This window comes from Galleria mellonella, unplaced genomic scaffold (genome assembly GCF_026898425.1).
Source record: "Galleria mellonella isolate WM207_F2 unplaced genomic scaffold, CSIRO_AGI_GalMel_v1 utg182, whole genome shotgun sequence".
Lineage (NCBI taxonomy): Eukaryota > Metazoa > Arthropoda > Insecta > Lepidoptera > Pyralidae > Galleria > Galleria mellonella.
Genome location: NW_026442023.1, coordinates 1,029,127 through 1,056,056, shown reverse-complemented (window position 1 = coordinate 1,056,056; position 26,930 = coordinate 1,029,127). Strand labels below are relative to the sequence as shown.

General features: G+C 33.6%; 1 protein-coding gene across 2 annotated transcripts in view; it reads left to right on the top strand.

Annotated features, from left to right (window-relative positions):
- Positions 1-26,930, top strand: part of LOC113513763 (interference hedgehog-like) — a 67,664-nt gene that overhangs the window by 18,290 nt on the left and 22,444 nt on the right. For both annotated transcript variants that reach the window (XM_052893624.1, XM_052893623.1), the window contains exons 2-5: positions 6,165-6,228; positions 22,464-22,693; positions 25,233-25,424; positions 26,068-26,234. In XM_052893624.1, coding sequence (XP_052749584.1) covers positions 6,171-6,228; positions 22,464-22,693; positions 25,233-25,424; positions 26,068-26,234 — 647 coding nt within the window. In that variant the 5' untranslated portion in view covers positions 6,165-6,170. The remainder of the gene's footprint in view (positions 1-6,164; positions 6,229-22,463; positions 22,694-25,232; positions 25,425-26,067; positions 26,235-26,930) is intronic.

The following is a 26,930-nucleotide window of genomic DNA, read 5'->3' as shown; positions in this document are numbered from 1 at the left end:
TCGTCATTGCTAACAATCTCTTCTCTCCCACAATATATTTCAATCTTCTAATAAATGTCTTAGAAACATATATTTATAAAGCATAATAACTGTTATTCTTTGTAAATAACGTGTTTTATGTAACGAAGGCGATTCATGTTCAATGAATATGATTACATCTCGTTATCTTTTTTTTTTTTAATTTAAACGTACCGTATTGTTGGTAGTAAAGACTTTAATTAAAAATTCGTCGCCGCTTATAAATTGACATTTATTACACGTGTCTAATAAATAATGTGCCAAGATGGCCGACACGCAATCTATATACAATTTAAAGTGACGGTTTCCGTCGTTCCACCATCGTTTCAAAACTGGTCAAAGTACTAACTGTTATCACATTAGCATCAGTTTTTATATCATAAATGCATTAGCTATGCATTTATCGTACTAAGCTATAAACAAACACGCGAGGAATTATTAAACGAATTCTCAATTTGGATGAATTTAGCGGGAATCTGTCAGTTATGTGTACAGTAAATTTTCTTTGACACATGAATTGAATATAATTAATTTACAATTGTACGATACTATTGTGGTTACGTACAGTATTGATGGTGAAGGCAGAGACGATCGTCCTTGCATAATAAACACTCTGTTTGTTTATCAATGTCCTTCTTTAATCAATGACAATATCGTACCGTACTCTTGATATTGTAATCGCGTTCGTATTTGCAAATTACGTACGCTAATATGCGTATATTAAAATAGCATCACGAGTACCGGATAATCTAATTACAATATTAACTTAATATCATTAAAGAATTTCATAAAAGGAGGTCTTCAATTTTGAATGTATTTTTTATACGCTGAGTTCCGCCATTTATAAACTGATTTGAAATATTTTTTTTAATGAATTAAATAAATAATAAGTAAAAGAATGAAAATTTTGAAAGGATATGCTTTCAGATCGATTTCAGATAGGTTGTTTTTTAAATCTATATAGTTGTTACATAAGCCGTTAATTATTCACTGCTAACATAAGTCTTCCCCATAAGGGGAGTTTTGCCAATAGTTGCCACGTTTGGCAGGTTGGTTGGCAACCGCAGTTGGGCTTTTAGTGATGTTTTAAGAGGAAAAACTGCTGCTCTCTACCATTACGTTTCTTTAGTCGCATCGTACGACAACCACGAGAAAGGGAGGGGTGCCCCATTCTATGCCGGGACCACAAGACCATAACATATACGATACTTTAATTGATACCTATTTTGAAAGGTACTATTTTTTTTAAACTAAAAAAATCTAGATGTCCGTATTCCTGAATCTAGTATACTGATCAATAAATACGTTTTTAACGATTCGCTACATCACTATTTAAGATGTTACTATTACAATGCACGGACAGACGGGCCGTTTGGTTACGGGACCCTAAAAATGCGATCATAATGATGAATGGATTCTTTTCAACGAAATTGGTCAATTTATCAAGCCTTCAATATACTGGCAACCCCAGTCAGATGAGTAATTTCCTATCAATCTGTCACTAACTCCGACTACGAACTAGAGCTCGTTTGCTTTAGCAACTAGGTTACATTCGTATTAAAACCTCTTAGAAATTTCCTTAGAACAGGTACTTAGAATGGCAGACAAGCTGATAGGCCACCTGGAGTAGTGCGGGAGGAGAGGGATTTTAACCCTTTGCAATCCAGTCTAGTAACTCATAGAGGATACCCATAATTCATTAACTTATCAATAACTTATTATAATGTTAATATAATAAACATATGATAAACACCATAAGATAGACATAAACGATTTCGCTTACCTAAGTATTATGGGCGCTGAGTCAGTAAAACAACCGTGTCGTCGTAACCGCGATAATGGATTTAATGTTAGCATTTTAATGTCGCAAATATTATATGGCGACAACGGAGTGTAAAGGGTTAATAAAAAGACCTTTTTACCAGAGGGAGACTTTGTACAAAAGTCGCTTGCTTGGGTACCTCTGTCCCATTCGTGTTTTAACCGTAAAACAGTTGTGTTTGCATGGCTGTTTCGGTTTGAAGGGTGGGTTATGGCGAGAATTTACAGGGTACAGAGGAATAACATCTGAGTCCTCAGGAATGGCAACGCATGTGGGGTATAATGGGCGAAACAGATATTCTGTTATGTTAACATGGTACTGCTCATGTCTATAGGCGACGTTATGTTAACATGGTACTGTTTGCTCATGTCTATAGGCGACTAAGAATATCGACCACTGATAAACATCATGCAGTCCATCAGATGGACCGTCAGCTTGTTTGCAATTTATTATTATTTTTATTTTATTTATTTATTAAACATTCTAATATACCATAATCCATAAGTTGTATAAAAAATTTTTTTTGATAGAAAATGGATTGGTGGTAAGTTGTATAAAAAAAAGACCTTATAGGGATTGATCTATTATTAGTATTATATTCTTAAGATAACGCAGGTGACCATTCCATTTTCATCCGTCAAAAAAATCGATGTAGTGCGGTTCCCCCAGAGAATCCCATGCTAAACCATCCTGGTAAATTTTGGATAAATACAATCCGATTCTCATCTATCACTCTTCACTGGTGCGCCGCAAGCGTATAACGTTAGCGCAGGCGGGGTTACTATAACATTTTCAAGTGACCTGATAGCATCAACATTCGTCCCATTGCTCACCTATCATTCCTCACTATATTATAGTCAGCATCAGGTCGACTTCCATGCGGTTCCCCCTGGAAGCCATCGTGGTTAATTCTAGTGGAATTTGTCACGATGGCTAACTGACCTGCCTTTTCATCCTCACCTATCATCCCTCATTGGTGCCCAGTCAGTGTATCCCGATAGCGCAGGCGGGGTAATCATTCCAATATCATCCATTTAAAAAATAAAGTACACGCCTTGCAGCATTCCCTCAATAGAGTAGTTACGAGAATCTATTGAGAAATTTTAAAATCTGCGAATAAAATAGTACAGAATGGGGCTGACTACTTGGTCGTAAATAGATAATTGGTTTACATGTAAAATATATTATTTATCTCTATAAGTCCCATTATGTATGTAAATTGCTAGAGGCCCTTTCTATGAACAATGAAATTAATTCGTTACATACAATACTTATGCAATAATATTTTTACAAATGTAATAATATATATACAATTCTTTGTTAATTCAATATAATTGGCCGTGTGGTCCCGGCATAGAATAGGGTACCGCTTCTTATCTCGTGGGTGTCGTAAGAGCCGACTGAGGGAGGGCGAGGGATAGGCAGTAGCGTCCCTCTAAATACATCTCTAAAGCATGACTGCGGTTACTAATCCACCTGCCAAGCGTGGCAACTACTGACAAAACCTCCCAAGGGGAGGCTTATGTTCAGCAGTAGACAGTTAAAGGCTGATATGATGATGTTGATGATGAAACCTTTTTTTGGTGTGTTTTATGTTAGGATATAAAATTATGTAGATATGTACGTAGTTTTTTTATAATTATTTTCTTTTATATCTTTTATATATATATATATATATATATATATATATATATATATATATATATATATATATATATATATATATATATATATACATATCTACATAATATTATAAGTCCAGGATTCTACATATTTGATGGCACTAACAGTAGTTTGAAAATAGGCATGATATTGTTTTATAAATGGCGTAATTTACATTCGTCTTAATTATGGATTTGCTTTATCCTGCATGACTGAACTTTTCATTTTCTTGTTATAACTTAGTTAAAAATATAACAAGGGATTGTAACGGTTGGGCACGTTTTTAACATATAACTTTCGCGTTTGGTCACGTGCACATACGGTTTTGTATTACAACATTCTATTTTTGAATGATTTATTTCTTTTATTTTGTAAACAAAACTTTTTTTTCTGGCGAAAGTGTTGTGTCTTGTTTTCATTCCATATTTAAATTATTTCATCATCTTTAGAAATAACTAAACGTATTTATATTAAGGTAAATAATTTTTATTCTTTGCAATATTTGTATTGTATTTAGATAATAATTTAAAATTAACAAGACTATATCGATCTCGCATGACCATTTAGTATTTCTACCATATACCTACAAGTTTATCGCTTCCAAATTTGTATATTGACGAGCTACATGTAGACATGCTAAATTGACGTCGTTCGAAACCTAAGTTCGAGACAGATCTCAATTTGAATCGACACCTATGACCTAAGTTTCCAGAACACATTTGTCGCAGAGACTTGATAATATTAGGTATTGGAATACCATGTAATCACAGAATATCTTCAATACTTTATTAATAGAGCCTTGTTAGTATTTTGACATATCATTATTCTTTTTATTCTCATTATATTTCTTTAGCGAAAAACGTAATAAATATAAATAAATAAAATGTTCGCGAGACGACTGTAATCTCTAATTTTTATATTTCTAGGCTATTATTATCGTTCTGGTGAATATACCCACATTTACCAAAATTGTGAAAATCCATCGAGGCGTGGGGCGAGCTCACCGCCGTCACTCGAATTAGTCTAGTTTGTTATCGGTGTTTTCCATTACAAGATTTTTATTTTATACAACTTAGAATGGCAAACAAGCTGACGGCCCACCTGATGGAAAGTGGTAACCGTTGCCTATAGACATGAGCAGTACCATGGACATAACAGAGTATACTGTTTCGCCCATGATACCTCCCATGCGTTGTCATTCTTGAGGATTTAGGTGTTATTCCTCTGTACCCTGTAAATTCACGCCATATCCCACCCTTCAAACCGAAATACAGCCATGCAAACACAACTGCTTTACGGTTGAAACACGAATGGGGACAGAGGTACCCAAGCAAACGATTTTTGTATAAAGTCTCCCTCTGGTGATACAGTGAACGCTCTATATAAGCTACATTATTTATATTTTGTTTATTCTACTCAGTCCAGTTAGTAAAAGAAATAAGTAAAAATATTTTCCAGGGAGTAAGTATTTTTGTACTCCTTTTTTCCCTATATGCAACTTTTCCCAATAAGATTTTTTTTATTGAAAGTGGTTCAAATCAACTGTAATTAGTCGGAAATTTGAATTTGCACACAAAATAAATTTAATTAGAATAAATAATAATAAAATTAAATAATAATAATAAAATAAATTTAATCAGTAAGATTCGAATTAACGACCTCTGGTGCGGGGACTTAATATTGCGTTGAAATTAATTTATTGTTTCATTTGAATTAGATGTCGGAGTGCTTACTGGTGTCCGTTTTATATAAACACCTATAATATTATTTTAAACATCTCTGATCTATTCTTTATATTACAATTAATTTTAGTTACTAAGGGTAGTAGGGAGGTGATTATTATCTTTATTTGCTTGTATAATTGTTTTAATTACATAATATAATTGTTTTTTCGGTTTATACACTCATAACATCTAATCATGTATTTTTTTATGCGACTTAGAATGACAAACAAGCTGACGGCCCACCTGATGGAAAGTGGTAACCGTCGCCTATAGATATGAGCAGTACCATGGATATAACTGTTTCGCCTATGATATCCCCCATGCGTTGCCATTCCTGAGGACTCAGGTGTTATTCCTCTGTACCCTGTAAATTTACTGCCATATACCACCCTTCAAACCGAAACACAGCCATACAGCTGCTTCACGGTAGAAACACGAATGGGACAGAGGTGCTCAAGCAAACAACTTTTGTACAAAGTCTCCCTCTGGTAAATGTATACTACTTAATAGTAAATTTTGGGATCTAGATAATATCGTTCTAATTCAATTATGGTTATGTTATTTTATGATGATTGTTAACATTATGTTGTACTGAATATTATTAATTACATCCTTAACTAATCTCTCAGCTAGGGGGGAAAGGGATTGTTAGCAATGGAGTTTGACAAGCCCATTGCTAGCAATATGCCCTATTAGGTTGACCTCCACATGGTTCCCCCTGGAAACTATCGTGAACAATTCTTGTTGAATTCGTCACGATGGGCTAACTGACCTGCTTCATTCTCACCTATTATATATTTTACTGGTGCCCCGCCGGTGTATACCGATAGCGCGGGTGGGGTTACCATTCCATTATCACCCATTAAAAAAATAAATAAAATCTCTCAGCTAAACGTTTTACATGTATTTGTAAACGAATAATAATTTTTTTGTTCCAGATCAAAATGGCGTCAACGTTTATCTTGCAGTTATTTTTAGCAGCTATTGTACCGGCACTAGCAGGTGTGTAATTATTGACTAATTCTAGTCACCATTCTTGATATGTAATTACCATTATATTGACATGTAGGTACTGTAATTAATTTATAATATTGTTTTGTTATTTATGTTTCAAATATTATTATAATTGTTATTGTTTATTTTATTGATTTAAAAATTATTTATTAATTAATTATAAATATTTACTTGCCATTGTGTGACGAAAATTGTTACATTGGTTAATAAAGAAATATAATAATAATATAATTATTTTAATATGGTATATGAAATTTAATCGCACTTAATTAATTAGATTAATTACTGTATACTTATATGAGTATAACAATATTATGACAATTCCCACCATCTCTATCAAAATAATATGATTATTCTAAAATGTAACATATAGCGCTCAATATATGCTAACACGTGCATATTTAAGATGTATGTGTAGACATCATCGGTGTATGTTGTAATGATAGCCATGTAGTCTACATTGTTTTCAACCAACTTCAGTAAAAGGCAGTTCTCAATTTGGTTGCATTGTTTTTTAAGTTGGCTACCTCATGACTCCGCTATCATAAATGGATTTGGATTTTTTTATCTGAAAGGATATATATGTACTTATAGATTAGTCCCATAGAAATTTTATCAAAATCGGTTTAGTAGTTTAGTTTATATATATCAAAAAAACTGCTTTTGCCTCAATTGAATTTTTTTTATTTTATGACACAAAATCTTAATTATTGTATAAAATTTGCCAGATGCTCTAAAATGGGTACTTTGTAAGGTATTTTAAATCGATTTATATAATTTTCTATAATAAGTCATATATTTTTTTTATGAGAATAATAAAAAGAATTTGAACTGTATCGTTCAATGTATCGTTACTGTATATTAACACGGTTAAAATATTTTTATCTATCTATGCTATTAAGTAATCTGTGACCCCTATTACTATAGTCACAGATAAATACTACACTAGTACCGTAGTGTAGAGGAATTCATGACCCATAGTTGTGAACCTTATAATTGCGTAATGTTTATTTATGTTAACCACTTATTGACTAACTAGGCGAATGTTTTAATATCTAATTAACAAATGTGACATGTAGCGCTTTAATTAATTACTGTCATTTTTTTTTGCAAATATATATCTGTGCATGTATTTCTTTTTAATGGGTGATAATGGAATGCTAACCCACCTGCACTATCGGTATATATACAGCGAGGCACCAGTGAAGGATGATAGGTGAGGATGAAGCAGGTCAGTTAGCCCATTGTGACGAATTCAACAAGAATTGTTCACAATGGTTTCCATGGGGAACTACGTGGAGGTCGACCTAATAGGGCATATTGCTAGCAATGGGCTTGTCAAACTCCATTGCTAACAATCCCTTTCCCCCCTCTGTATATGTATTTTTTTTAATGGATGATAATGGAATGGTAACCCCACCCGCGCTATCGGTATACACCGGCGGGGCACCAGTGAAGGATGATAGGTGAGGATGAAGCAGGTCAGTTAGCCCATTGTGACGAATTCAACAAGAATTGTTCACAATGGTTTCCATGGGGAACTACGTGGAGGTCGACCTAATAGGGCATATTGCTAGCAAGTCCATTGCTTGTCAAGCTCCATTGCTAACAATCCCTTTCCCCCCTCTGTATATGTATTTGTTTTAAAATATTATGGTTTTTGCTTTGATTACTCCTATATAGCTAGAGTGTCTCCCTACAAATACTTCGCCAAAACAGGTCAACTTTTTTATCCATGAAATTCATGGGTTATTATAATGAACAAACCGGCCAAGTGCGAGAAGGGCTCGCGTATTGGGGTTTCTGTACAATTATAATTAAAACATTGCAAAAATTTTTTTCAAAAAGAAGGAGTTTTCAATTCGGTTGTATGTTTTTTTTTAATGTTTGTTACCTCATAACTCCGTTAGTTGTAAACCGATTTGGAAAATTCTTTTTATCTAAAAGGATATATTTACAGATTGGTCCTATATATATTATTTTATTTAAATCGTTTTAGTACATTAATTATGAGATAAAAAAAAATATTTTGTCACATTTGAAGTCGTTTTTTTTGGGAAAAATATATGAATAATATATGATTGTGATTTAAATACAAATTTGAAATTTTCTGATATTTCCACTTACTTGTGCTGTATGACATTGTTTCCAACCAAATTTCTTTTTTCAAATTCGGTCGAATCTTTTGATTTCCTACTTTAGAAGTTTAATTTTTTCACAGCTTCAAGGACTTGCAGACTTGGAGTATTTGATATTAATTACAGCTTGATTTTTCCATGCGTTTCTGAGAAAAAGGGGCTTGACAGACGAATAGCAAAGGGCTTTTATAAGGGTTCCACCTTTATTATCAGGCACGGAAACCTGAAAACCGACTGCCTTTTTAATAAAATGTAAAAATTTGGTTATTCGTCTCTCAATTACGTTTAAATGATTGGACGGTTTTGAACGAATTATGATAACAGATGGACCGTGTCCTGGATTAAGCTACTTTCTATCCTAAGTCAAAACAGACAAAGCAGGTTACAGTTAGTTAAGGATAAGACGATAAAAAACCTCTACATAATTATCTACTTTCTTATCCCGAACCAAATTGACGCGAGCCGTCCCCATTGGACATGCTCGACTATTTTTTCAATGTCAATAATAATAAATAATGACGTGTTAGCAGGCCTCGAATAATTTTACATTCCATTGCTTAAACGATAACTCTTCGCTTCTTGTTGTCCAGCTATAAAGAGCGATGGATGGGGTGTTAATTGTTAAATACGAGTTTAATTTTTTTTGTTTTATTTTGAAATGGTAACAGGCTAACAGGCGTGACGCGTAGCTACCGGATACGGCAGGTAGTTACGCACACATTTACAGAGAGATTTTGTGTCGTTAATAAGATAAAACGAACTTATGGGGATGAGGTTCCGTAGACTCTTTAGATATTCTTTATTGTTCCCGCCAAAATACTTAGCAGAGACATTGATGTTGGTGAATTATATTTTTTTTCAATTTGTACCTTGTACTACCGTCTTGGCTAATGCTATTTTATTAGGGGTTGTTCAAAAAGTACTTAGTTTATATCCTTCGGCAGATTTGAGTATATTATACACGAAATTTTATCAAAATCTGTTTAGCTATTTAAATGTAAATATTAAGAAGACTGATATGAACTATGTACTTCTTCTGACTAATATTATAGATGTGAAATTGAGTATGTTCGTCTGTTTGTTGCCTCTTGGCTACTTAACAATTTGGCGTATCGTTATAAAATTTACAGGTACTATATGCGATGGAGAAGGAACTAGATTATTTTTTATCTTGGTCAATGAACATATTCCGGTCACGCGGAAGATGTGGGTGATATTTCGATTTCATGTATTCTGGATTGTTCTATTTCGATGTTTGTTTTGCGGTTTCTGTGGCAGTGAGTATATAAGTTTGATGCAATTGGTACGATTGTATTTTATGCGGGACCCTAAAATTACTTTCATAGCGTGCTTCTCTCAATATGTTACCCATGACGACGGTTTGTGTGAAATTAGTATTAGTAAATACAGACAGAAATCCCTATGAAAACAGTGTAAAAGGTAGTAATAGTAAAGCAACTAAATGTGTCGTAAAATTCATACTGATAACATTGTTCTGATATTCTACCTGAGGGAGACTGTACAAAAGTCGTTTGCTTGGGTACCTCTGTCCCATTCGCATTTCTACTATGAAGCATTTGTGTTTGCATGGGGCTTTGCTGTGTTATATTTTAAAGGGCCTACCCTATACCTTGTAAATTCACTACCATTTCCCAATATGGCAGTAAATTTACAGAGTACAGAGGCATAACACAATAGTCTTCAAGAATGGCAATAAATGTTGGGTATTATGGGTGGAACAGTAGGTATACTCTGGTTTTTAGATCCCGTTACTAACAATCCTTTTCATCCCATTAAATCAAATTAGTTGGACCATCGTTAGAATTAAAAAAAAAAAAAACCATGGTGGTTTTTAAGGGGGATCACGCGGACGTCGATCTGATAGGGAATAAGGAATATTGATAGTAGTGTAGCTGTTAGAGATTATCTCATTACTAACAATCCCTTTCCTCTAATACGTGTGTGTTGTAACATGTCTGTTACCAGAGGAAGACTTTGTACAAAAGTCGATTGCTTGGGTACCTCTGTCCATACATATATACCTGTATATTTTATAAATATACTTTACAATATTTTGTTTGTAATTTAACATCCCCATTGTTGGCAATATACTCTATCATGTCGACCTGCACGCGGTTCCCCTAGAAACCATTATGATTAATTCTTGTGGCAGAACAACGTTTTTCGGGTCATAAGATATAAATGGTGTCACCCTACGTCAACTGATTTTAAAGATATCTTATAAATGTATTTTGTTTGCTTTAACTTTAGAGACAGGACAGTTTTTATCACGATAAATGACCATCAATATTTTTAAATGAGACAAAGGAACTTTGTCGGGGTCGACTAGTTATTTGTTAAAATCTTCTTCAATTAGTTTTTTTTTTGTCTTTCTTACCTAATAACACTGTCAGTTATAAACTGATTTGTACAATTGTTTCTCTTAAAGAATATACTTAGTAATACTCACAAATTGGTCCCATAAAAAGCTATCAAATTTGACTTATTGGTTTAGATTTTAAATAAAAATAAATGGTTTTGCTATAATTGAAGTAGGTTTTTTTTTGTGGAACTCAAACTTATGTTATATTTTTTTTTATACAACTTAGAATGGCAAACAATCTGACGGCCCATTTTATGGAAAGTGGTAATCGTCGCCTATAGACATGAGCATTACCATGGACATAAGAGACTATACTGTTTCGCCCATGATACCCCCCATGCGTTGCCATTCCTAAGGACTCAGATGTTATTCCTTTGTACCCTGTAAATTCACGCTATATCCCACCCTTCAAACCGGAACACAGCCATGCAAACACAACTGCTTCACGGTAGAAACACGAATGGGACAGAGGTATCCAAGCAATCGACTTTTGTACAAAGTCTCCCTCTGGTAAATTAAATTTAGAATATAAGGAGCTTTATAACTCTTAATTGAATACGTATACCACATTTACATATGTTACAATGGTATATCATAGTTCCATGGAACATCACTTTGGCCAAAATTACTAGACGTATCTTACATTCCTACCTATACATATACATATATATGTGTGCGTATCAAATCAACTCTACGGTCTTAGCTAAAACTTAACATCTCTGATTACTTCGAGTTTGGCTTTGATGTTGTGTAGCTACACAATGATTCACTCGACCGATTTTAATAAAATATATTATACCTACTAGCACTATTCGACTATAAAATTTCGTCGAAATTCGTTCGTTGATTTCTCGTGAAGACATAATAAACATATAGACATAAATTTAAAATATACATATGTACAACTGAGGCGGTAAACAAGCAAAGGGTTCACTTGATGGTAAGCGGTTACCATAGTCTATTTATGCGTGCATTAAAAGAAGAATTACGTTCGTGTAATCGACTTTAAAAAAACTTCATCTAAAATTTTATGCTAGGAAATGCGAAACTAGAAGTATACTCTGTTATGTGCATGGCACTGTTCATGTCTATAGGCGATGGTTACCACTTTCCATCAGGTGGGACATCAGCTTGTGTGCTATTCTAAGTTGCGTAAAAATATTTTTTTCGGTAGTAAATTTCTCGATAAACTCAATGTCAAAAGAATTTTTGATCCTTACAATTTCATTACTTAATAATTTATAATATTAGACATGTATTAGAATTTTAGTTCTTTGTTAATAGGAATTAATTGACATAACGAATACTACTTTGATGTAAATACGTGTATATATTAACAATTAAAACATTTAAATTCTTAATTTTTTAATGGCTGAATCTGCTGGTCTGCCGGCCATATGAATAATTTATTTTATTCGTCCGGATATTATAGAAATATACGATTTATAGTGGTGTATATAATTTAATTAATGAAATATTCAAATACGGATACTTAGTTTTTAGGGTATGAAAGGACCCGGATACACTTTAGCGAATTTAAATTTGGAATAGTTCTAGACATTTTTTACCTACATATACAAGCAAGAATTATATATAATAATTATATTTTTATTTTCTTTACTAGGGAGTCCAAAATGAGTCTCGTTGATTGTACATGACCTCTTGTGTTCTTTATTCATGTCATCAGCCTTAAAAAACTGACCACTGCTGAACATAAGCCGAATGCTGAAGTTTTGCACTGGCAAAGCAAGCATGGTAACTACTGAGTTGCCATGCTTGGCTTTCGGATTGGCAACCGCGGTTAGGCTTTAGAGATGTTTTAAGAGGAATGCTGTTGCCCATCCTTCGCCCTCCCTTAGTCACTCTCTTACTACACCCACGGGAAAGGAACCAGTGATCTATTCTATGCCGGGACTGCTGTTAGTTATGACTAACTAGGTTTTTTTAATGAATGATAATGGAATGGTAACCCCACCCTTGCTATCGGTATGTATACCGCCGGTGTACCGGCGGGGCACCAGTGAAGGATGATAGGTGAGGATGAAGTGGGTCAGTTAGCCCATCGTGACGGATTCAATAAGAATTGTTCACGATGGTTTCCAGGGGGAACCACGTTGAGGTCGACCTAATAAGGCATATTGCTAGCAATGGGGCTGTCAAACTCCATTGCTAACAATTCCTTTCCCCAAGACTAATTAGGTTAGGTTAGGTTAGAGTTGATATAAGGTCATGTAAGTATAGTGAGATAAGTTAAACTACAAACAGAAGAATTTAAATTTTGCAATAGTGTAATTCTGTACTAATTAATTCTTTAATTATTACCAATTGTAACCTAAAAATAAATTCCATTGCTAGCAATATACTCATCATATTATCCATGTAGTAGAACTTATCAGATCGATCTTCACGCTGTTGTCTTTAGAAACCTCTGTGGTTCATCGCTGGTGAGTCGAAGTCAATTTAATAATCAAATATGATTACCATCAAATGATTTATTGAATTCGTAAATCAGGTTTCCATTTATTTATTTAATGGTTAATGACCTGTCACCCGCACTATGGTTCAACGTGGAGAGTATAGATAGTTGACAGAGATCAAAGTTCTGATTAAGAAGGTTATGCGTCAAGTAAATGCATCGCAAGATCTATGTGTAAATATCTGATTTTTAAACGTATAATGTTTTTATGTTAGTATTTTATTTAGTCATTCTCACATTTATTATTACATATCTTTTGCCCGCGACTTCGTTCACGTGACTGGGATAATAAGTAGCCTGTGTTTTTCTACTTCTCATATAGTAGGTACTCGTACATGTTTATTAAATTTCATAGCGATTGGCTAAGACGCTAAGAGCTGGTAAACAAAGAAACACAAAATTAAATATCAAAAATATTTATATTAGTAGGAATAAAAATTAAAAATTAAATTTCAATATCACAGCGAAATCTTTATTACAAGGACCAATGTGAACTAATTTTCTAATAGATTTAAGTCAAAATAATATATATATATTCTTTATTGCACTAAAACATACAGTAACAACAATAAGTTAATAACAATGTTAGCAAAGGTGAACTTATCTCTAAAAGAGATTTCTTCCAGTCAACCTAACGCAGTGGCATAGGAAGCAATGAGTGGGCAGTAGTAGTGCTAAACAGAAATTAAAATAAATATTTACATAAATAATAAATCATTATATATATATATATATATATATATATATATATATATATATATATATATATATATATATATATATATATATATATATATATATATATATACCCAAGCAATCGACTTTTGTACAAAGTCTCCCTCTGGAAAGAATATTTGAAAGACACAATATTAATACATACATATGAATATAAACCTACATAAATTAATAACAATGATTATCAAAAACAGTAATTTTGCGAATCTATTAAAATAAAATATTAGAGTAAGAGATAGATTTAGAGAAATGGTGTCTCAGAATCGGCGCCAACGTCAAATAAAAAATAATGAGGTGAAGTTTTTATTACTTGAATAATTAATAATGAATTATCAAAATGTGCCACAGTTGCAGATGGTAACACGCAACAACGGTAAACAAAACAGCTCCGTTTTGATATAGACTGTAAATATTATGTACTTACCTATTAACGTAAATGAATTATGTGAAACCGTAACAGGTAACTTTTATTAAATTTTGCGCCACGCTCGAAATACGCCGCCGTAATCATGTTATAATGAGCTTACAATGATTGAAAGTACGATTCACTTTATAAATGGTAATAGGAGAGGAGGGGCCGATGCAAATTTTATCGATTTTATGGTATCGTTATACTCGTAAACTACAAGTTTAACGATTTTGAGATAGTACGAATGAGTACTTTAGTGGAAATTGTGTGGGAATCGAAAATGTTAGTGGGCCTGTTATAGCATCCATTTTGGGGAGTGCTATAAGAATGTGTATGTTGCAGTCAAAACTCTTAACCAGCCAAAAGTATTATTGTCTAGCGAAATCAGTCAAAAGTACTTTTGACTGGACAGGTTGGTCAAAAGTTTACCAGAGGGAGACTTTGTACAAAAGTCGATTGCTTGGGATTAGTCCTTCGTGTTTCAACCGTGAAGCAGTTGTGTTTGCATGGCTGTGTTTCGGTTTGAAGGGTGGGATATGGCGTGAATTTACTGGGTACAGAGGAATAACACCTGAGTCCTCAGGAATGGCAACGCATGGGGGGTATCATGGGCGAAACAGTATACTCTGTTATGTCCATGGTACTGCTAATGTCTATAGGCGACGGTTACCACTTTCCATCAGGTGGGCCGTCAGCTTGTTTGCCATTCTAAGTTCTATAAAAAAAAAAAAAAAAAAAAAAAAAAAAAAAATTGGTTTTGACCGAAAGTTAATGGCGATTAGTACTTTTGATTGCAAGTTTGCGGTTTTTTTTATTGGTGGGTGAAAATGGTATGGTAACCCCGCCTGCGCTTACGGAATAAGCTGGCGGAGCACCAGTGAAGGGAGATAGATGAAAATGAAAACAGGTTTTAGCCCATCATGATGAATTCATCAGGAATTAACCATGATAGTTTCCAGACTGGGAACTGCGAGGAGGATCGACCTGTGTTGGGTATATTGCAGCAATGAGATTTTTAGTCTCCATTACTAACAATCCCTTTCCCCCCGCAAGTTTGCGGTTAGGTTAGGTTAGGTACTTTTTAACTGTTATTTTAGTCTAAAGGTTTAGTGTCTAAAGCATACTTTTGTACAAACTACAACAACTACAAAGTACTTTTGACTGATTTTGCTAGTCAATAGTACTTTTGACAGGTTAAGAGTTTTGACTGCAACATATACAATGACGATATCGTGTGTTTTTGTTGTGATTCAGTAACACAATGGGATCGATTTTGAGGAACTATTTTTTTTTAAACCTATTTTCAACATCAAAATTTCAATTTGATATCTATAGTGTTATTTATATTCTCAAAGAGGCAGGCGTCCGATCGTAAAACTATAAGCCAAATCTTTTTGTAATATGGATAAAAACATATTACGCTGACCACAAATAATAATTAGGATGAGGGTAGGAATTTTTTTTATACAACTTAGAATGGTAAACAAGCTAACGACCCACCTGATGGAAAGTGGTAACCGTCGCTTAGAGACCTGAGCACTACCATGGACATAACAGAGTATACTGTTTCGCCCATGATACCCTACATGCGTTGCTATTCCTGAGGACTCAGATGTCATTCCTCTGTACCCTGTAAATTCACGCCATATCCCACCCTTCAAATCGAAACACAGCCATGCAAACACAACTGCTTCACGGTAGAAACACGAATGGGATAGAAGTACCCAAGCAATCGACTTTTGTACAAAGTCTAAGGTAAAAGTCTTAAGTAGTAGGTCTTTTTTTGCAGAGCAAATTATCTTACTTGTTGGTTATTATATACTTTTCCTAGTTCGGATTACTTAGCTATATATTTTTGGACTGAATCAGGTTCGTATTTAATACTCCAGTCTCGCTTGTTCCATCATGAATCACTGGACAACGTGGTCCTAAAATAATATTATCTATTTTTGCTTATCGTTACCTCCATCTCTAGGCAATTAAATAAGATCGATTTTTAATATCATGTTTCTTGAATCGCTTGACTGGTTCATAGTCGATGTGGTATTAATAAAATTTAATATCTAGTTGGGCATTTAACCATCTTCGGTTTTTATAGCACTATCAAAACACGCAAAATATATTGACGCAGAAATATTGTTTTTATACTATATATGTTTTGGTATGTAATTAAATAAGAATATATGTAGGTACGTAGTCGATGATAAAATTATGGTTTAACTGAGAAAAATAACATTTAGACTACATATCGGCTTTATATTTTTACTAGCTTTCACCCGTGGCTTTGTTAGTGTGACCGGGATGTTTTTTTTTTTATACGACTTAGAATGGCAAACAAGCTGACGGCCCACCTGATGGAAAGTAGTAACCGTCGCCTATAGACATGAGCAGTACCATGGACATAACAGGACATAATCGACTTTTGTACACAGTCTCCCTCTGGTAGATTTATGTTTACTGATCGGGATGAAAAGGTGTTTACAACTTTTTTGTAGTACACGTATACCAATTTGTGATTCATCCCACATATTGATTGGTAAAGCCGTTAAGGCGCTATAAGGTAACAAACAAACAAACTCACTTTGACATTTATAATATTAGTAAGGATTATAAATAAATTAGTTGATCCGTCACACATTGTTTTGCCTGTACTGTCACTTGTTTATTGCATTTCTTTTTTATTAGAAAAAAAAAATGTCGTCAATTTATGTACATTTACAAAATGTCATAAAATTGGTTGAGCGATGAGAGATTACCGCGAACCACCGCGACACGGGATTTTTTATATATATAAATTTAAATAGATCAATCTTTTAAAAGACATTCCATGTTAATAGGATCTCTTGTAGAGAGCCTGGTATTCTTTTATTACTACAAAGAAATCACTAGAATACCAGACTGACTGTTATATCTGCTCTACATAAGATTTTAAAGCTTTTTATATTTTTTACAGCGAAAGACTCATTTAACTCGGAATGTTTTTGTACAGATTCACTTCTTTTTTTATGTTTTCTATCATTATTCTTCTTATTTCACGATGACAAATGTTTACAGTCAGATGATTTAATTTATAATTATTTTTAAATATATATTATTTATTTACTATTAATACGCACTTTTACAAAATTTGTTTTTAATATTATTATTACTGTCCGTTCTATATTCTAATATGAATAAAGAAAACAAAAAAAATAATAACACGATGTTTTACAGATTTTTACAGCGAGATTCATTTAACGCGGAATGTTTTTGAAAAAGATTGATTCATTTGTTTTTTTTTTATGTTTTCTTAATCTGTCCTCTCTTCTGTTTTTTATCATTATTTATTTTCTGTTTATTTTTAATGAGAAAAGAAATATTTACAGTTACGTACTTGTTGTTATAAACTCGTTCGTTTTCATAATAATAATATGTAGATGAAATTCTCTAAATATTATTATAGTTATTGTTTTTGTTTGGCAAATAAGTTGATGACTCCTCTGATGGAACGTGGTAACTTTCGCCTACGTATCAACAGCACTATGGATATCACAGAATATACCGTAACGCCCATAGACTCATGGACTAATTTTTAATGGGTGATAATGGAGTGATGATCCCGCCTAGGTTATCCGGATATGCCGGCGGGGCACCAATGAGGGATTACAAGTGATGGATTACAGGTGAGGATGAAAAGGCAAGTCAGTTAGCTCATACTGACGAATTCCACTAGAATTAACCACGACGGTTTCCAGGGGGAACCGGGTCGAGGTCGACCTGATAGGGTATGTTGCTAGCAATGGGTATATTAGACCCCATTACTAACAATCTCTTTCTCCCTCGGACTAATGTGTTGTACTTCCGTACTATATAATTTCATTACCGCATCCCACCCTTTAAACAGAAGCACAATCACGTACACACAGGTGCTTATTAGCGGCGAAACAAAAGTGCGAAAGAGGTATTTCATGGAAATGATTTTTATATAAATTCCTTTTAAGGTCGCTTTTTTTTCAAGTATGAGTTTTTATATCGCTTATATTATTATGTAATTCTCTTTGGCTATAATATATTATGGTTATCGGTAAAGAAGCATTGCAAAGTTACTTAATTTTACCCCAAAATCGGGACGATGTAGGCTCGTTGGACCTTTCACTGCGCGGTTTCGCGATTGATTTAGTGCGTAAGAAAGGTTTAAAAGTAATTTTACACTTCGACCCACGCTCTTTCTAGAAATTTGTTATATATCATGATACTTTGTTTCGATTTAAATCCTCGCTAATACGAGTTTTTTTTTAATGGGTGATAATGGTATGATAACCCCGTCTGTGCTATCGGTATACACTGACGGGGCACCAGTGATAGATGACTGATGAGGATGAAAGCAAGTCAGTTAGCCCATCCTGACGAATTCAACTAGAATTATCCACGATGGTTTCCAGGGAGAATCACGTAGAGGTCAACCTAACATGGTATATTGCTAGTAATGGGGCTATTGACCCCATTACTAACAATCCCTTTCCCCCTACTAATGCGAGTATTATATATTTATAATATTTGTAAGTATGAAAGTGAGTTTGTTACAAATTGTTTGTAACAATTTCTCGGCGCTTTAACAGCCCAACCATTTATCACGAATTGGTATACATCTGCTATTTGGGACGGAGAAGGACATAGGCTACTTTTTATCCCGGCCAACCAACGTTATCCAGGTCACGTGGACGAAGTCGCGGGTAAAGACTAGTAATGAATAACTTCTTATGGTTGCATAAACAAAAGTTCGTTAACTGATTTCTATGGAATAGGGGATGCTAATTTTTAAGAATTTTAATTAAAGAATAAATTTTAATTTAAAGACTATTAAAATGAGTTCCAAAACAAGGAAGTTCTTAGTTCGTATTTTTTTTGCTATTACACAAATATGTCGTCAATTTTGAACTGATTCTCACGTTTCTTTTTGTAATTGATATGGTTTGTTTTCTAGACTTACGCAAGATAACACATAATTTACTGAAACGTTTAAAAAATATTTACAATATATGTAAGATATTTACAATATATGTATATTTATGACATAATATCATTTAGTCGTACATTTCACCAGAAGATATTTCATAGACTTTTTATTGTTTTTTATGTAAACACACATACACGTGTTTGTTTAAGAAAGTTTCTTTTTTTTAAGAGCAATATGCACTAGTGTGTAATTGTGTGGCACTTATTTATATAAATACTTTTTTACATAAGTGTGAGAACTATATTCAAGAATTTGGAATTAATGAATACCTATTCATTTGAGGTCACTTCAAGATAACCTTGCTACTTGTAGATTACAGAATCGCCAAATATATCTCAATATTTAGTTGTATCTGGTTATCATTAAGAAAGATATCACTAATTACTTGTACTATTATTTAATTTAGAATAAAAACCGTGACTTGAAACCGTTTATCAACTGACTTTTAAAAAGAAGAAGGATAGATAGATAGATAGATATATAGAGAGATATTCTTTATTGTTTCCTTTAAAAGGTTACAATAGGAAATTTATTACAAGTATAAACAATTACACCAAGAAAAGAGTTTTTTTATGTTTGTTATCTCATAACTCTGTCAGTTTCGTTCTAAACCGTTCAGAAAAATTCTTTTTTTTTATCTAAAAGGATATACTTACAGATTGGTCCCAAAGAGATTTTATCAAAATTGGTTTAAATAGATTAATTTTTAGATCAAAATAACTAGTTTTGTCACAACTGAAGTCGATTTTTTGTGGGGCAAAATTTTTAATTATTTATTTTACACGTAAACTGTTTTTCGTATGGCTACTTTTCAATTAGAATGATATATGAGATATGCATGTGAAATTATAAGGTATATTTTCATGGAAATGGAATGACAACTACTGCTTGAACTATTGACATACACTGGCGGAGTATCAGTGAATGATGATAGGTGATAATGACAACAGGTCAGTAGGTTTTTTTTATATCATGATGAAACAAGCTGACGGCCCACCTGATGGAAAGTGGTAACCGTCGCCTATAGTAGGTTTGGACATAACAGAGATACTGTTTCGTCCATGAAGCATGGATTCCTGAAGTGTGACTTGATATTGCACAGCCATACAAACACAACAGCTATACGGTTGAAATGGAACAGAGGTACCCAAGCAATCGACTTTTGTACAAAGTCTCTCTCTGTTTCATCATGTCAATTAGTTTTCCCGCATGGAATTATATTGCAGGATATCGCTGGGCATTGGGACATAACACTCTAGTCTTATGATTGATTTATAATGGAAAGTACAAAAAATATTTCTTTGTTGTCAAAAATGTTTAATTTTCTAAATACTATCATATTCGACATATATGTTGCTTTGTGAAAATAGAATTCTATTTTCGATTCTTGATTAGATCTATTTAGGAAACAAACATTTTTAAATAGGAGTCGGTCTAGTATTTTAGGTGATGCCCCAAATATTCATTGCCTGGTTTCTCATAATGTAAGTTGTTCTAGCTCGCTAATCAGGTAGTTGGAGTTGCTGTTACTCGTATTTATTATGTATTATCTAGTGCAGTGTTTCCCAACCTTTTTTATGCCATGCCCTACTTGAACATTTCTAAAATTTTTAAGCATCCATACATAATTTTTCCCGACAAAGTTTACTTGACGACTCTAATTGCCCATTTCCACACGAAATTATACCTAATAAATATTAACAGTATTTCATTAATTTAAATTTTTTGTTAAATTTGGCATCGATATCTACTCGTAGAATTGCATTTAATGGGCCCGGAGCAAGAGGGTTAAAATTGCTTCGAGTCCATTTTTAATTGCCCCTCCTCCCCCCTTAACTATGGGGCATGGGCTCCAAGTTGGTAAACACCGGTCTAGCGCTTATACTTATTTTAGTTTAGTTTATGTAGGTACTTGCTTATAAAGCAGAGAAAACTAAGCTTCAAGGATATTTTTATATATATACACCTCTTCCTTTTTCAAATTTTATATTTCCTCGCATACCTATACACCTACACGTCGGTTTCAGAAACTTTTGACTTTATCATCAGACAGTATACAATCTGTCCAATTGTGTTAGGTATATAAAATATTTTACTGAAAAAAAAAAAACAAAAGCTCGATTAGGAGGTATCATTAAATACAGAACTTTATTGAAAGCTACAGTGGAATGGAAGTCGTTTGTATAGGTAGTAATAACCTCGTGTTATTGAGTGCGTCATCCATGTATAAAATGTGTGGGTAACAAGATACCAAGGCCACCAAGGATTGCTTTTATTATTTTTATTAGGCACCCAGTTGGGACTGAGTTTTGGCATGCACACTGCGTGATTGTAATGGCATCTTCCGATTATCGCTTATTTTTTTTCCCATTTAGATTATGTTATGCATTTCGATGATGTGTGAAATAACGACTTTGCTTCTGATGGACGGACAAATATTTAGATATAGTAGCATAGTTTCGTCTAGATTTTTTTTGCATAGAATTGTCTTAACTATTACTGCTATGATTGTGGAACGCGTTACGTTGTTGTCCTTTGGTCTGAACATATCTGGACACAAACGGCTAAAAAGTAGATTTACATATATATTTCATATAGATTTACATATATATCATATATAGCCGGAATTACATATAAACATACATCTTATAAACATTATCCTCCTTTATGTAGTAGCCAATTTGGTAAAAGAAAATGACAGAGGAGTTTATATCTACTTCTACATTTATCGAGATCCATAGGATTTATTTTCACGTCAAGTTCGTAGTAAAATAAAACAGCTGATTCAGCCCGGCTACGGAAGATCCATACAGATGTGACTAACATACGGAATTCGGCCTTTTTGTATCATGTTCCCATACTTTTGAAGATTAGCGGATTCTAATTTAGAGCAAGACAAACAAAAACACAAATTCTTGCGAATTTGTGTTTTTATCATCTATATTATACATCACCTATTAGTAAAAATTTGAAATCCGTCTTGTATTTTTCAAGCTTCTTCCATTTCTTTGTACAAATGAACAGTGACTTGATTTGTATATGTTTTTTGATACGTAGTGATGAATATTGATGTTCTTATGTTTCAGATATCCAAATGAAGTTCACCAAGTACCCAGAGTCGGTGATAGCACCCGTGGGTGCCAATGTAACATTCGAGTGCGAGGTCACTGTCCCTGGCGAGCGGCTGACTTGGCGGTGGGCCCTCCCTAATCACACAGAGAGCAGTTGGACAGAGGTTGCTGGTGTCACCGACAAGAATGTTCACACTAAACTGATCGTGGAAGTAAAATCAAATACTGTAGATACTTTGTATCAGGTAACTATCATTATAATTAGCCTACTACAGTCCATTGTTGGACATAGGTTTCTTCTAAAGTAGGTAGCAATAGTTTATTTCATTAAATTTAATGAAAACGTAAACAAATATTGTTGTAATTTTAACAGAAATATTCTAAATGAAATTAGTAATAAATCAAAACCTTCAATTAATTAATAACCTTTTTAGTTGTATTACTATTGGACACCAGCACTTTGGATTATAGTTGGATCAATTATTCTTTTGTTTACATTTTCATTAAATCTAGAGTATAAGCGCCGCACGCCGCCTGAAGAAGACTTATGGATGAAGTTGAAACTATTCTCGGAAACGGTAAACATGGGGAGTTCCTTAATTTTCCTTTATATAATATTTGAATATAGACTTAATTAATTTTCATTGAAACTGGCTATATTTATTGTAGTAATTAAGAGATCGTATCGATAGCGTTTTTTTAATGGATGATAATGGAACGGTAACCCCGCCTGCACCAACGGTATACGCTGGCGGGGTACCAGTGAGGGATAATAGGTGAGAATGAAAAGGCAGGTCAGTTAGTCCATCGTGATGAATGCATCTGGAATTTAGCATGATAATTTCCAGTGGGGGCCATGTGTAGGTCGACCTGATAGGGCATATTGCTAGCAATGACACTACTAGTCCGCATTACTAACAATCTCCCTCAAAAATGACAGTTTTCTTATTAAATTTGAACAATAAATTATATTGTTATACTTAATTACTTACTAATATAATTGTATCAAGATGTAGATAGATATTTTAAAAAAAATTTATAAAAATAATTTTAGGAATATGTCGACACCACCCAAAAATTACTGTTTTAAATTGGATGTAGTTTTCATAGTTGAATTTTAAAAAATTCAACTATGAAAAAGGTATAAAACCTTAAAAGGTTTAACTTAAAATCAGGTATATGTTTTATCATGATCTTGATGTGCCATAAGTCTCCTCCATAAACTGTCATAAGGAACGGTCCCAAGCCACCTGTATTCCAAAAATATTGTACAATCCATTGCGCTGAGAGATTAATCTTTGTTTATTTTTTAATTGCCATAATGATTAGTAAAAATATAAAAAAAAAATATTATCGATGTATAGATAGCTATCAAGAATTGTAATTTCATATGTATTTGTTGTTTTGAATAATTTACTAACATAAATAAAGTATAATTTAATTGCCTACAACACTTCATTCCTCTTTCAATTATATATATATGTGTATTAGTATGGTATATTTGTATGTATTTGTGCGTATATATGTATATGTATGTATATATATTTGTGTGTGTATGTATATATATGTATATGTTTGGATGTATGTGTTTATTTATGTATGTGTATATGATTATGCCACAGATAACACAGTTATAGTGTTAGTTATTTTTGATTGAACTAAAAAAAAATTTTCTAAAAATAATGTATGGCAAAACAACGTTTGCAGGGTCAGCTAGTAAATATATCTAAATTTTTATTTATATTCCAATAAATACATAAAACAGATTATTATTATCAAAATGTCTTTATTATAGAAATATATCTAATATCTATGAACCCATTATCATTTTCATCAGGCGTATCTAATATCTATATATCCGTTATTAATTTAGCGAGGTACATACACGTATCAAATTGCTCGGATTTAATTGCTCGATTCACGTGCTTATAGTATGAAAATCAGGCAACGTTAAAACATTTGCTGACTAAAGCCACAATTATTCTCAGTTAAGCTAAGAAAGTGATTACGAAGACAAATGTAAGCTTGCCACGTTTGTCTTCATGATAATTTTGTGTTTGTTAGCCCGAAAATGTGGCCACTGAGATCGTTCTGTGTATACGAGTATTTTCTTATAAAACGGAGCGTGCCTTAACTTTTGATGTTCACCATAACTATAGATCGAAGAACTGACAGCCGATGGGGGGAAAAAGGTTCTTGAGTAGTGACCCCGTACGGGCAAATGTAGTTTAGAACAAACCCCCACTAGATGGACTGACGACCTCAAATCCATTGCAGTGAGTCAGCGTATACAGGTGGTTCAGAGCGTTCCTTATACTAGTCTCTGGGGGAGGTTTATTTTCAGCAGTGGATAGATAATGGCTGATGATAATCATTATCATCAGCCATTATCTACTCGGTCTACAATAATTGTACATGTATGATGTATTATTGCCACATAAGTCATTAATGGCCGTGTGATCCCGGCATAGAATTGGCCTCCTTCCTTTCCCGTGGGTGTCGTATCACATATGTATGTATATTACCCTATGTGCTAAATTAGGTTAGAAATAATCTACCCGTGCACCAAATTTCATTCAAATCCGTTCAGTAATTTTTGCATGAAAGGGTAACAAATATACATCCATCCTTACAAACACTCACATTTATAATATTGACGGGATGCGCGAAAATCTAAATCTAGTTTCAATTTTATTATATTATATTAATAATATTTTAAATTATATGTTTCTATTGATGTTTATTAGATTTTGCATAAAATTATCAAGTCCTTTGCATTTCCAGTGCGTCGTGTGGTACGGGCCAATCAGTTTAGTGTCTGTGCCGGCGAAGTTGACGGTCGCAAAAATGATACCCAGCAAGAGTAGCACAAGGAAGCGAGTGGTGACCGCGCCACCTCATAATACCGTCGTGTTACACTGCAAGGAGCCAATATCAGAGCCACCTGCTGTGATACAATGGTGGAGAGAGATAAAGGTAAGCGTCCCATACTTTTTAAAGCAAGATTTAATCAAGTTCAGAAGCGGCATCGCGCCCTAATCTAAGGCGAGATTTTGATCACCTTTGTGTGTTTTTTTTTATACAACTTAGAATGGTAAACAAGCTGACGGCTCACCTGATGGAAAGTGGTAACCGTCGCCTATAGACATGAGCAGTACCATGGACACAACAGAGTATACTGTTTCGCTCATGATACTACCCATGCGTTGCCATTCCTGAGTACTCAGGTCTTATTCCTCTGTAACCGGTAAATTCACGCCATATCCCACCTTTCAAACCGAAACACAGCCATGCAAACTCAACTTTTCGGTTGAAACACGAATGAGACAGAGGTATCCAAGCAATCGACTTTTGTACAAAACCTCCCTCTGGTTCTATCGCTTGTATAACGAATTGTGTTCTGATAAATTGTTAGAAGTCACCGTGTAGGTCCCGGTATAGAATTAGCCACCTTTTCCTTTCCCGTGGGTGTTGTGATTAAGGGAACTTAATTAATTATTATGTGGACGTGACTGATTTCTATAGTATAATAACGAAAAATATAATTTCCTTAAAACGGTATGAAATTCAATCTTACGTCAGAGCGTTTATGCTTTCTAATTTTCAATTTTTGTTTCAGAATGTAAGAAAACAAATAGAATCCCGGCATGGAGTGCTGGTTATACATAACGCAACTGCGGATGACAGTGGAACGTACATTTGTTCAGCCACAAATGAGTTGAGCAAGGGTTCCACTCCGTCGGAGACCACATTTTTGAAAATTACACTAGACGACAGACACACTAGGTTGGTATACCTTTTTCTCTCTATCTTGAAAGGAAAAATTACGGCATAGAATTTTTTGTATTTTGATTCTCTCTTTTTTTCCCCAAGTGGTAATCGTCGCTTGTCCTTACTAATCTATTATATAAAATTCTCGTGTCGCGTGTTTGTTACCAAACTCCTCCGAAACGGCTTTACCGATTTTTATGAAATTTTGTGTACATATTGGATAGGTTTGGGAATCGGCCAACATCTATTTTTCATACCCTTCAATGACCCACCCTTAAATATATTTTTTAAAATTTTTCGACAATATTTTTTATTTTTATTTTACTATGATTTAGCATTGAAAAATACATACAACTTTAAATTTTCACGCTTTTACGATCGACCCCTGTTTTTTAATCGTGATTTTTATATTCCGCAATAGGGTTGCAAGATGGCAATCGAATATAATAATTGTAGTACGATAAATTTTCATGTATAGTTCTCGAAATAATGTATATGGTAAAATGTTTACCGAGTCAGCTAGTAATATTATAAATGTGAACGTGAATTTGTTTGTTAGTTTGTATAACGCTTTAACGGCTTATTGAATCACTATGAAATTAGGTACACATGTACTGTATAGAAGGATATAGCTTACTTAAAGAAAGATTAACAATAAAAATATTATTTCGAATCTTTCTGAGTATTAAGTATTATTAACAGAGGGACACA